General features: G+C 34.6%; 1 protein-coding gene across 11 annotated transcripts in view; it reads right to left on the bottom strand.

Moving 5' to 3' along the window:
- The window catches only part of HERC1 (HECT and RLD domain containing E3 ubiquitin protein ligase family member 1), a 163650-nt gene that overhangs the window by 86030 nt on the left and 64914 nt on the right, over nucleotides 1-12706 (bottom strand). For all 11 annotated transcript variants that reach the window (XM_025038950.1, XM_025038949.1, XM_015595937.2 and 8 more), the window contains 7 exons: nucleotides 11977-12198; nucleotides 9871-10044; nucleotides 6635-6749; nucleotides 6426-6546; nucleotides 4309-4480; nucleotides 1647-1959; nucleotides 1062-1182 (listed from right to left, as the gene is read on the bottom strand). In XM_025038950.1, the coding sequence (XP_024894718.1) occupies nucleotides 1062-1182; nucleotides 1647-1959; nucleotides 4309-4480; nucleotides 6426-6546; nucleotides 6635-6749; nucleotides 9871-10044; nucleotides 11977-12198 (1238 nt within the window). The remainder of the gene's footprint in view (nucleotides 1-1061; nucleotides 1183-1646; nucleotides 1960-4308; nucleotides 4481-6425; nucleotides 6547-6634; nucleotides 6750-9870; nucleotides 10045-11976; nucleotides 12199-12706) is intronic.

The raw sequence follows: 12706 nt of genomic DNA, 5'->3' as shown, positions 1-12706 counted from the left end.
ATAAATACATATAATAAATAAGTAAATTATGTTAGGTACTGTGGGGGTGAGGGGGAAGCAGAGCAAGGCAAGGTGGAGAGAGAATGAATATGTGAAAGGGGGTGCAAATCGCAATTTTAAATAGAATAGTCAGGGAAGGCATTGCTGAATAAGATTTGAATTGAGAGCATTAGCCATGCAGATAACAGTATTCTAGTCAGAAGAAACAGCCAAGTAAAGGCCTGAAGGGGAAGTTGTATGGTACATTCACAAAAAGCCAAGAGGCCAGTGTGGCAGGAGAGTCATCAAGGAGAGTAGAGGAGATCAAAGAGGTGGTACAGCCAGGATATGTAGAGTCTTACAGGCCTGTGTAAAGACTTAGGCTTCTACTCTGAGAAAAAGTGAAGTCACTGAAGGTTTTAAGTAGAGAAGTAACATGATCTGTTATAAAATTATCACAGGGTTGGGAGACTAATGACACTGATCAGAATGGGGGGAAAAAAGACAGAAAAATCTCATTAGACTGCAATACTGGGAACATGCACTCTGAGCACAAAGATACTAATAGGAATGAATAAGAGGAGAAAGAACAACGACATTACAATGAAACTTGCTTGAAGACGTTCGAATTTCCTTAAGAAGGAACATTTTTGCTTAGAAATTTCTTTTAAACAACTTTTTGTTTAGGTAGCACTTGTATGAACCCAGGTTTCCAGCCTGGTTAGCTAACAGTACCACCTCCTAAGATAGGCAATATGAGAGAAGGTTGGGAGAAAGATGAGTTTATTTTTGGATAGATTAAGATTGGGGTAACCTGACATGTTTAGGTAGACCATCTATCAAGAAGTCAGATATATGAATGTGCAGTTTTCTTAGGAAGAAGTCAGAGCTAAAAACAGAAATCTGAGAGTCATTAACATATAAATGGAAAATATCTATGCAATATAGTTCTTTCTCTTAAAAGTTCTTTTTAAAAAGTTTTTATGTCTAAAACAAACATATACTACTTACTCTAACCAAAGCCTTATGTATCTATACCTTAAAAACAAATATCCTTCTTTACTGAATCTAGGTATACCTACCAGTGCGTAACTCTCTTCATCTGATTCCGGCTGAGACAAATCGGATTCACTCCTCGATTTGATCAGTCTATAATTTGGACTTGCGTGAACTAGCCGGCTCTCTGCAGTAAGACTTTCACTCCTGTCTCACATGCACAAAGAAAAGTTTTTCAATTTGAGACTGTTAGTGAACATAAAATTGAATGGAACTAGCAGCATAGAGATAATACACATACAGTGAGGAGTAATTATGTCTGTTGATGGGAAATCTTGACTCTTGTCTAAACACAAAGCCCTTCTCAATTACAGCAAAATAATTTGTATGCCACTAAATTAAAGAAACATATAAGTAACCTCAGATGTTTCTCAACTAGTATTTACATATATCAAAAATTGTGCATCCTCATTTAACCAGAAGCTTATATATTCCAGGCTGAAGCAGTACTACTCCTTGCTTTACTTTTAATTCATCCTAGTCAATTTGCATTTCCTCTTTGATGTCTGTGTTAGTTTCAGAATATTCCTCCAACTTTCAGAATAAACCATTTCAATGCATAAAGTAACAAAAGGAGGAGAGTAATATTTTAAGTTTCTAGTCAGTCCCACCTGGTCATAAGTCCACCCCCTTCAGAGGCACTTGTTGAAGGTTGCTGTAACTGTCCTTCTTCCCTTCGCTTCTGAAGCTCATCGATCACTGGACTTACTCCTAATATTAAGAGGGCACACCGATGGATCACGGAGTTGCAGGCAGCAGTGTACACATCCTGGCCCTCAGGAAGGTCTGTGCTGACCCTTCGCTCTTGCTGAGACTGAGGAGATGGATCATCAGCTCGAGCCCCAGACCCTGCCCCACTGTTCATTCTATCTCGATCTCGGCTACGAGCTACTTCACGGGCTGAGAGGAAACACTGAAAGATTTCTGTAACATGCAACACAAAAACAAGGTCTTAACACATGGGGAGAGAAGAGCAAAGAAAATAACAATAAAAATAGTCAAAATGTTTGGACCAAAAACTTACTGAAAGAGGGAAAAATTATTTTTTAGACATTAAATATACCATAGTAACTGTTAAAATTATATCAAAAATAGTAAGTTAAAATCACATGTAAAATAATTTCATGAAAATAACAATAGGAAATATTTATGCCTTTACAGATTTTTGATTTGGTTAATTCTATTTATACATTTATGAATTTGATTAGTGGTTTTCAAAGTGTAGTCTTAGACCAGCAGCATCAATATCATCTGAGCACTTGTTAGAAATGTAAATTATCAGGCCCGTCCCAGACCTTCTGAACCAGAAGCTCTAGGCATGGGGCCAGCAATCTGTGTTTTAATAAGCCCTCTAGCTGATTCTGAAGTTCACAAAAGTTTGAGAAGCACTGGGTTAGATAAAAATAACTGCTTATGAAAAATGTCAGGTTAAAAAAGAAATAGTCAAAATTTAAGCTGTAGTAGTTATGATGAAAAGGCCTCTTTCCCCTTCCAAATTCCATATAATACCTAACACCCATACTTTCTTGTATCTTGAATGTCTCAAATAAGCACAACCATTAAAGGTCTTTGCTGAAACAGAATCTGGTTATAATATATGACCAAGATTGCCTCCAAAGTCAAGTGACTGTCCACCTGATGTCAGTTGCTCACAACTTGTAAGAACAAAGTCAGTGGATGTAACAAGATTCTGATGCAGTAGTAGATACTTCACAGTAGGAAAAATTTTTTTTCGTTCAAATTTGAAGTGAAGAGGATATTCTTAATGGGAAACCAAGGCAGAAAAGTTGGTAAAATACTAGATTCATCTGTTAATATGAAAGTATAAACTTTAAAAATGATAATTATATTAACCAATGTCACCTCAATAAACTTAAAAAAAAATTTAAAAATGAATGTGTATTTTAGAGAATTATTATGATGATATTTTTATTATGTTGTTGAAAGTCCCTTATCTCTATAAAAACCAAAGCAACAAACACAGAGTTCAGAGCTGGAAATCTGTTAAAGTAATTAAAAGAACAGTCACTGGAATTTTGGGCAGACCTGGTTCTAATTCCAGCTGCTACTATCTTTGGCCCTAGGAACGTAATTTTGCCTCCTTAAACTTCAGTTTGTGATCTTAAGAATAGGGTAATACTAGAACTCATCTCATAAGACTCTTTTGAGGATTATGAGTTAATTTATGTGAAGCATTTGACTCAGTGTCCAGCATATAATAGCTGCTCAAAAACAGTAGCTAGTTTAAAAATTATTACTCTTTGATGACTGTTACACTCTCTGTTACTATAACTGAGGGCTATACTTTGCTACTGTTTTTTCCCTTTTGGCCTTTGCTTACAGGAATTCTTAAGCTAAAATTTAGGTTCAACTGTAGAAGTTCCCTTGGCCTAAGTTTTTAATAAATAATTATTCTCTGGCCCCCATCGCTAACCCCTTTTTCTCCATTTAGACCTTATTTTTTCCTTTTGTTTTAAAGGGTTTTGGTCTTGTGTTATGTCATCTCAAAATCATTTTTAGAAGTATCCAGAACAGAAATATACTGATAATAAAGTAAGTGTCCAATTTATTGATATATACAGACAATCCCAACAACAAATGCAGAGCTGACCATAACATTTTAGGCTACAAAGAAAATACACGCTTTAACTTAAAATAGCCAAATCACTCAAATGTTTTAAAAGCTTTGATATTTCTCTTTAAATATCTAAATGATTACCTTAAAAAACTATCTGTAGCCTCGGAATATAAAAATATGAAGTGTTATTTACCCAGCCAATAGTATTCTCATGTATATTTTTGCACTCTACTGAAAACAGCAGTGTAGTCAATAGGTGAAACTTATAATTTTGAAAGTTCTACATATGAAAATAACTGGGCTCTCTTAATAGGCAGACGAAGAGGCTCTCTTCCTCACCACACAGAGGTTAGCCAGGCCAATAGACAACTTGGTACCCCCCCGAGGACATACTTTGAATTACCTCATCCAATGACTCATGGGCGTCATTTCATGCATAAGAATCAGTGGAACAGTTAACTTCCCAAAGCCTGCTTCCAGAACTTTTCAGCCCCAAACATGCCATTCAATAGCTTCATAACGGAACTAGGACAATTTTAAGAGCTGAAACGTTAGCTAATATAAATTCAGATCACCAGTATAATATCAGACCTTTTTAGAAAAACTAGAGAAACTTTGTCTTTGTCTTCTCTAGTCAGTTTCCCTACCAAAAAGAATGGCATGGTGTGTATCTGTAAAGTAAGATGTGTACTCACTGCCAGCTGTCATCACTTCATGTTCCCGTTCTTCCTCCTCATCCTCCGGCTCTGGATGCCCCTCTTCCCGGTCTCGCTCAGCCTGTTCTTCCATTTCAGCTTCTTCATCAATGGTCCGAGTAAATGAATGATCCTGAGGATCAACATCTGCAGAGTCTTGGTTTTCTGAGATCTTAAAGAAATGATCAGAGCTACACTAAATATTTTTTCAAAAACTCTGAAAAACTTCATTAAAATCTTGACTTTTTTTTACCATGGAAAATACTGCTAATATCAATAATAACACACAAATTTTACTACAAAAAAAAAGAGACATACTGGATAAGTAGAAAAAAGTTAGAAAGAATGTATATACACAAAACACTTATATACTCTCTCTTCTCAGTATTTTTATTAAAATGTCATGCCATAAATTGATATTTATATTGCGATTCAACTGTAAAACTTCTACTAAGCTGCAACTTATGAGTTATAAAAGGTACTTAAAGAATATGAATTTTGATTCCATTGTCTTCTTCAAGTTATCAAGTTATATATGTTATCATCACTCTGTATAAATGTTTAATAATTCTAATTTAAAACGTGTTTTTAAACTTTTTTTTTTTTTGGTGAGAACATTTAGGTTCTACTCTCTGAGCATATTTCAATTATACAAACAGTATTGTTTTTCTTTACTTTGCCTCTGAAGAAACCAAAAATTAGAAATCGGATAAGGACAATGTTAGTTTTATTTCTCATTGTGGTCATGCTACCTAGCAGTCATCTAGAGGAAAGAGTTCTTTCAACAGGTGCTAAAGGTCACAAATACCATAATGGTACTATATTATTTCTCCCACAAATCTCAGTATAAAGCACAAATGAAAAATTTGAATGATATCCTCGGATGCATAATAAAAGTTATTTTGTGATTCATGGTCAGTAAATAACTTCAGAATTTCACGGAGATGGGGATACTGAGCAGTCAGTCAGACTCATGTAATGCATAAGTCATTATCCCCATAATATGTGAGTTTAAAATCTGAGCCTCAACATACTGGCAAATCAATACATTTTATGGTGTTTCAAGGCCACTAACAAACAGATTCACAAATATTAAATCAGGGCATGCCAAAAGAATACTAACACAGAGTTTGATTTTTAAAATATATGAATATAAAAGAATATAAACACAGAGTTTGATTTTTAAACTATAAGATCTACAGCTGAAACATTGGATTTCATTAACCGATGTCACCATTAAAAAAATAATTAATTAATTTAAAAAATAAATAAAACATCTAAGATCTAAATAATAGAGTGCAAAGCATCTAATGTATAAGTAAAGTTTCAAAGTAAGCATTTCTGAAGGTGATGTACTATACAGGCTTATACTTAAAACTATAGGATCACATTATCAAGATTACCAAGCACTTTAGAAATCATCTCACTTTTGGTGCATGAATTACTTCTGGAACATAATAAGAGGTTTCAATCTTTACCTCCAGTGGTGGGCAACTCTAGTACTAGAAGGCTTTTTTTCCTATATTCAGCTAACAATGATTCTCCATTCAACTGTTTCCCTCTGGTCCTACCTGTGCCCTCTGGAACAACAAGGAACATGTTTATTTCCTTTCCTGCATGAAAACTCTTTAAGTATTTGAAGGCAGCTATTCCATGATTCCCCTTAGTTTTCACTTCTCTAGGATAAACATCTTTGACATTTTCCTGTTCTTACATCAGATGATTTTTGGACTTCTCACCAATCCAAGGTAGTCTGCTAATGTTCTTCATAAATTATGGCACCCCAAATTAAATAAAATAATTCAAATGTGGTCTGATCAGCATAAAATAAAGGAATATTATTTCATATGATTTGGACAATTCAATTTATTATTATTTATACAGCCTAAGAATACATAAATTTCCTTAGCAGCTGTATCATACTTGATAAATATGGGGTTAAATAAACCCCTGATCTTTTACTTGTCCATTTTATTCACTAGGAAAGGAACTACTCCACATTTACTGAACATCGGCAATAAGCAAGGTACATTTTTTTTTTCCTGACGTAAACCAATATGGAGCTATCTCTCACAGCTTGCAGAAAAACATAGAAATTAACTGATTTCCAACTTTACCCATCTGTCTCGTGATGATGACCTGGTCTGAATAAGTTCAAGGTTCTTGCAAGCAAGTAAACGACTTCGAACTTTGTACACACAACGGTACACTTCTGATAAGCTTTTACCAGGTTGATATCTAAATAAAGAACCAAAATAGAAAAGTTACCTAATTTCTAACATCATGAGAGATAATATTTGTCTGAGGATAGTTTTAAGTTACTTGCCGGCTTTCTCCACATGCTTGACTAAGTAAATTTGTGTGTTTCAGAAGAGCTGCAAGAACAAATCTAGACACAGTGTCCAAGAGTGACTCATTACTTAAAGTTGCACTGTCCCAATCTGAAAATAAAAATGATGCATTGACATTTAAAAGGGCTCAGAAAACAGTTCAGAGGTAATTTTAATAGCTTTAGTTGGATTACAACACCCACATGTTATTATTTTTCTAAACAGTTATTTAACAGATGCAGCTACTAGAAAAAAAAGATCTCAGACACTGTTCTGTGTGCTAAGGATACAGCAATGAACAGAACTAAGTCTGATCTCACAGACCTTATATTGTAGTTGAGAGTTGTAGTTGTAGTTGAGCAAGTAGATAATAAAAACATCAATATGACAGACAAGTTCTATAGAGAAAAATAAATCAGGGTAAAGAGAACAGAGTACTCATTGTGTGGGATTCCTATTTTATATAGGCAGGTTTGGGAAGGCCTCTGATAAGGCTACAGTTGAGAAGAGATCTAGAAGTAGGGGAAAAAGCCACATAGCAGCAGTGTCCTCTCAGAAAAACATTAGTGTAGCAGCCCTGAGGTGAGTGCAAGGAGGCCAGTGTGGCTGAAGCAAAGTGTGCATGGACAAGAGTGGTAGGAGACATTAGAAAGCTGGCAGGGACTAAATCAAACAGGGCCTTACAGGCCACTGCAAGTCCTCTAGGTTTTACTCTGAGAGAAATAGGAAGGACCACCAGAAGGCTTTGAACAGAAATATAACATTATCAGATCTGTGTTTTAAAAGACTCACTGACAGCTGAATGGAGAATTTCCTATAAGGACAGCAATAGCAGAAGTCATTATTGCAGTAATTCAGGTGAGAAATTATGGTGGCTTAGACAAAAGCAGTAGCCAAGGAGGGAGTGAGAAATGTTCAGATCCCATATGTATTCTGAAGGTAGAGTTGACAGAATTTCTTGATGGATCAGAAGATATGGTTGGCTGAGACAGGACGAACACTTTTGGGGGATAGGGAGCTAAAGACAAGAGTCTGGTTTTGAATACTATCTGTTAGATCTCCTAGTAGAGATAGCAAGTAAATTAGTTTAGTATGCATATGGTAGTTGAAGCCATGAAAGTAGATATTGTGAATACATGTACATTTAAGTATATAAGAAATGAAATAACATTTGCACAGAAATGAGTACATGCAACTGAAAACCCAAATCACAGCATTAAATAAGAACTAGTCAGGTGCTTTCTTTAACTCCATGTTAGCATACCAGTACTGTACTTAAAAAAATAAAACACATTCAGTAGATTCCAAATGGGAATAGGAGGTTTACTGTCTATTACACTCAGAATGTCTGCTATACTCTGTTAATTTGACAGATTTACTGTGCCACATAAAAACAAAACGAACGAAAAACACCCTTGGCAAATACTAAGCCCCAAGTTAACTTTATTTATTCTTAATCCTTTCTTAAAATTCCTACCTCAAGAGATAAAATTTTACATTTTGGTTTTCTAGTCATTTCTGTATGTTTAGGTAAAAAAAAGCTCAGATTTGCCTATTTCATGGGTGAAAAAAAAGACAATATAAATATGCCAGATTTTAGAAAGTCTTACAGGCCACAAAGAATCTTAAAATGACAGTCTGTATCACATACAAAATTTTTCTGCATTAGGTTCTTCAGAGATCACCTGTACCAAGGGACTGCTTGCTATCCTGAGAACTGTGACAACTTAAAATCAAACAGGACCTCATTTCAAGAAGGCTAATATTTAATTTAAAAAGCAAACTAAAGTAACACCCTTTGTTGTGTTACAAATTTAACAGGGATTATCTACCAATGCAATTTTTAAGGTAATAGCCTCTTTTAAAATACCCTCGTCTATGGCCATGCTACCATGAACAAGCCAGATCCTGGCTACACTCGAAAGCTAAGCAGGGTCGGGCCTGGTTAGCACTTGGATGGGAGACCACCTAGGAAGACCAAGTGCTGTAGGCATAAAAAATAAAAAATCAATCAATCAATCAATAAGGGATTGTAAGCTGACAAGGTCCTTGCAATCTGTGAGGTCAACCAAGGGTTGCCCCACCTAAAAATAAATAAATAAATAAAATATCCTCATTAAAGTTATGGTCATTTCATATCAAGAACTACAGAATGTTTTTACTATTCAGGTACGAAGTCTAGGCTACAGTGTATAAGCAATTGAAGTCATATAATGAGTTTTTATTTCTTATGTTTACATCTAGTTTTTAAAAGTTCTCACTGAAATGTAACAAGTGATAATATAATATAAAGGAAAACCTAACTGCACGTTCCAGGCAAATGATGAAAATACATGAATATCTAAAATACAACTTAGAATGTAAACTTTTTTCTCCTGTTACCATACTTTTGTACCTCTGGTAGCAGTCAATACAATAGAATGAATAAATAAATAAATGATAAACTGGATGAGATTAAATTTTCAAAGATGTCAACTCACTGGTGTTCTGAAGATCTAAAGAACATGTATCTCATTTCCTTTTTATTATTCAAAATAAAAGACAACAAAAGCTGAAACTGTATTTAACATTTTTATCACAGAAGGAAGGAAATCCAAATGATTGGAGAGGAACTAAAGATAGGATAAGAAAATATAACATTGAAAAAGATAATTGGTGATGTGATTCTGAATAATCTAGGTCACCATTAAAAAACATAGGAGCTAAAAAGAAATCAGGTATATTCTTTGAAACTTGTACATAAAATTAATTTTATTAATTAAATATTAGAAACAGAAATACTACATACTTGCATGGCACTTTACCACTGTACTTAATAGTATACTTTATTTCAAACTTATCTTCACCATCACTCTGAAGTACACAAGTATTTTAGAAAGGAGGAAAATGACCAGGCTTAGAGCTTAAACTTCTATATACACATCCTTTCAGTTCGGACACCAGGGCTTGCAAAGGGAAGAAATCCATTATAAGACTCTTATACTAAATCCATTTACATTGCCTGGAACCCTTCAGTAAAATTATTGCCTCTGGATTTAACTTTTATATAAATCTCGATTTTCCCACAGTGGAGATATATATAAAACCTAGGGTATTTTCCACAAAGAGGAAAAATAAATTTTTTCTATAAAAAATAGGGTGATCCCTGTGATTTTCTATTAATATATATTACATATATATGAGTATCATGAGCCATCTACATATTCAATCCCCCTTATCCTCTTCATCTTACCTTTGCTAACAGCATAATCCTGCATGCTGATCCAAAGGCTTCGTGCAGGCTCTTTTGAACAACCCAATGCCAAGTCTACATAGACAGCAATTTCAGGCCTCAATTTGTAATCAAAAGGCTTCTGTTCTTCATTTCCCGAAAGAGCTACTTCTAATAGGCAACTCATACATTTATCTAAAAAAAAAAATTATTCATGTTATCAATTTTAAACCTCATAAATTTTGATGCTACAAATAAAATCATACTGCATTTATTTAGTGCATATGAAATGATACATTTCAAACCATTTTAAGTAGATGATACAAAGTTCTTTGATGTTTCTCAACTGAAGGAAGTATCATCCTTTCCATCTCCTCCAGAAGAATGTGTAGCCAAATGTCCTCCAAGGAGTTCTAGCATTTTGGTAGGCAGGGCCTACTACAAGTGCAACACTGTCTTGTATAACAAAGAACTCTCTTGTTCAAAATGGAATGATATCGAATTTGAGAAAAGTGGGACCTACTCCCATTTTCTAGTCCCCTAGTCTGGAAAAGAGACTAGACAAGAATTTTCTCTTTTTTCTAGACCTAAGGGAAAACAAGCAGTTAAGTATGATTCGAGAGATCAAAAACACCATGAAAAATTTCTCAACTGAGATTTATATTTGTTCAGGTGGTTCCTAACTTTTCAGTGGGACATATGGCATTCAGAATTAATTTTCCGTTTAAAAAACAAAATGATTCTCTAAATGATAGGTTCCTGGGCTAATATCAAAAGTCAATTTAACCCATAATATAACTGAATGATCACATATGTACAAAGAACAAACATCCTTTTCCTAAAATATGCAAATATTTACACATAAAATATAACATTTTAATAGTTCATGATTTTATAATTTAAATACTGAAAAATAAGATTAAAACTGAAAGTGATTTTATTCATACTAAAGGCCAGTTAACTGAGTAAAGTAAATATAAGAGAAATAAGAGGAAGGTAGAGATACAAATATTTTTGTCCTCAATAGTACATTTAGGACTAACATAGAGTTAAACATTATAACATCTTTACAATGTTCAATATCCCTTGAAAAACCATGATTTTACTTTTTAAAAAAAATTTTTTGATACAAATGTATCATAAAGTACCAGTCTAGCATTCACTAGTTATGGCCAGGTTCACCTTCTGGTTTATAAATGATGAATATATATTTCTATTTGGAAAAGGAGGAAAATCTTCAACAGCTCACTTCACTCTACCCTCCAACCCTCCAACCCAAATCAGAATGTTTCTGTGATTTTTTGTCTTGGTTTCTACTTTTTGTTTTCCATCTTGAGCTTCTCTTTGATTGAGATTTCTCAGACTTTCCTTCTTAGACATTCTCTGAGTCTCTTTCTCTAATCAGAGAAATAAGGAATGTTAGAGCTAATGTAATCATATAGGCTATCTAATCTCATTATTTCATGGATCAAAATTAGAGGCCCAGAGAGACTGAAGAATCAATCCTAGATAAAACGACTAGATCATGTGTTCAGGAACTGGAGAAATCTTCATGTTCGGACAGTGTGAGATGCTAGCCTACCAGCAAAGTAGAAGAATGGGAGGTGAGGCAGAAAAAAGGAATCTCCAAAGGCATCATAAACAGGGAGGGAAAAAATGAGGAATCATACAAGGTAACACCAGCATGAAAGCAGGACAGGCTGGGAGGAGAACAACTGCCACTCCCATCTGAAAGGTGTTTGCAAACTGAGCACTGACTGGTAAGTCATGGTAGATAATCTTACAGAGCTTTACAGTGTATGAAGTAATTTCATAACCTTCATGCCCAAGAACACAAGTAATCAAGCATTTTCCCATTTTTATGAGTTCAATGCCTTTCCCAAACAGTCATTGAGTGATAAATAATGACAGAGTGGGACCAGGCCTATATTTTCCTAGTTCAGGGGCTCTTTTCACTATACAATGCTTTAAGGTTTAACTGTTTTTCTAAGGACTTCAAGTTACAATCTTGGATCCCCTACCCTGTTTTCTATTAGTTCTCTATTCAGCAAACCCAGAATAAGAGAAATCTCCAATGGATGTACAAACACAAGCATGTATTTTAAATGTTGCAGAGAAGCACATTACCTAACTGCGGGGTGTCCATTTCTACACCATCACTAAAAAGTGGTGTTTTCATCCAATATGCAGTATCCTGTTCCTCTGGAGACACAGGGGAGCCCTGAAGCATGCCACCAAGACACCGCCCAATAAGGAGAGCAATTGTTCTTTCCAGATCCACAAGCCACACCCAGGACTGGGCTGGCTGAGGTAAGGGCACACCAGCAGGATCAATCAGTTCTGGCCCTCCTGAAGGCAAAATCATTAGTAATTGTGTCTTCACCTGGTATTTAAGATTGTCAAGCTTTCTCATTTCTATTACACTGCAATAACATATTGAAGCAAAATAATTTTATCAAGAAAACAAACAATAATACTTTTTGCATATGTTCTCTTTACTAGGCTAATTTAAAACATTCAAATAAGTTAGGCTATTGAATAAAAATTTCCTTTGTAAAGTTATTAATTTTAAAATTAAAACAGTATATGAAAGAATTATCCCAAGGTAGTCTATTCCTACTTTTCATTATTCAGATCAAATTTCACCATAAGAGTAAAGCAGCTCCTCCCTCCAAAATCAACATGAGTTGATCTAGTAAAATGACATTTAGTATTGTTTAATGATTTTTAAGGCCTGAATTCAGAACTGTCTTGAGCTAATATCCAGACCCATGCGTTCTTACTGTACATTTGTTTTTAGAAGTTCTTCACATTACAAAAATAAACATGAATAAAAAAACTATACTTAGCCATAAAG

Source organism: Pteropus alecto, unplaced genomic scaffold (assembly GCF_000325575.1).
Source record: "Pteropus alecto unplaced genomic scaffold, ASM32557v1 scaffold86, whole genome shotgun sequence".
In the NCBI taxonomy this organism is placed as follows: domain Eukaryota; kingdom Metazoa; phylum Chordata; class Mammalia; order Chiroptera; family Pteropodidae; genus Pteropus; species Pteropus alecto.
The sequence above is the reverse complement of the archived record's forward strand: the minus strand, read 5'-3'. Positions and strand labels throughout refer to the sequence as shown.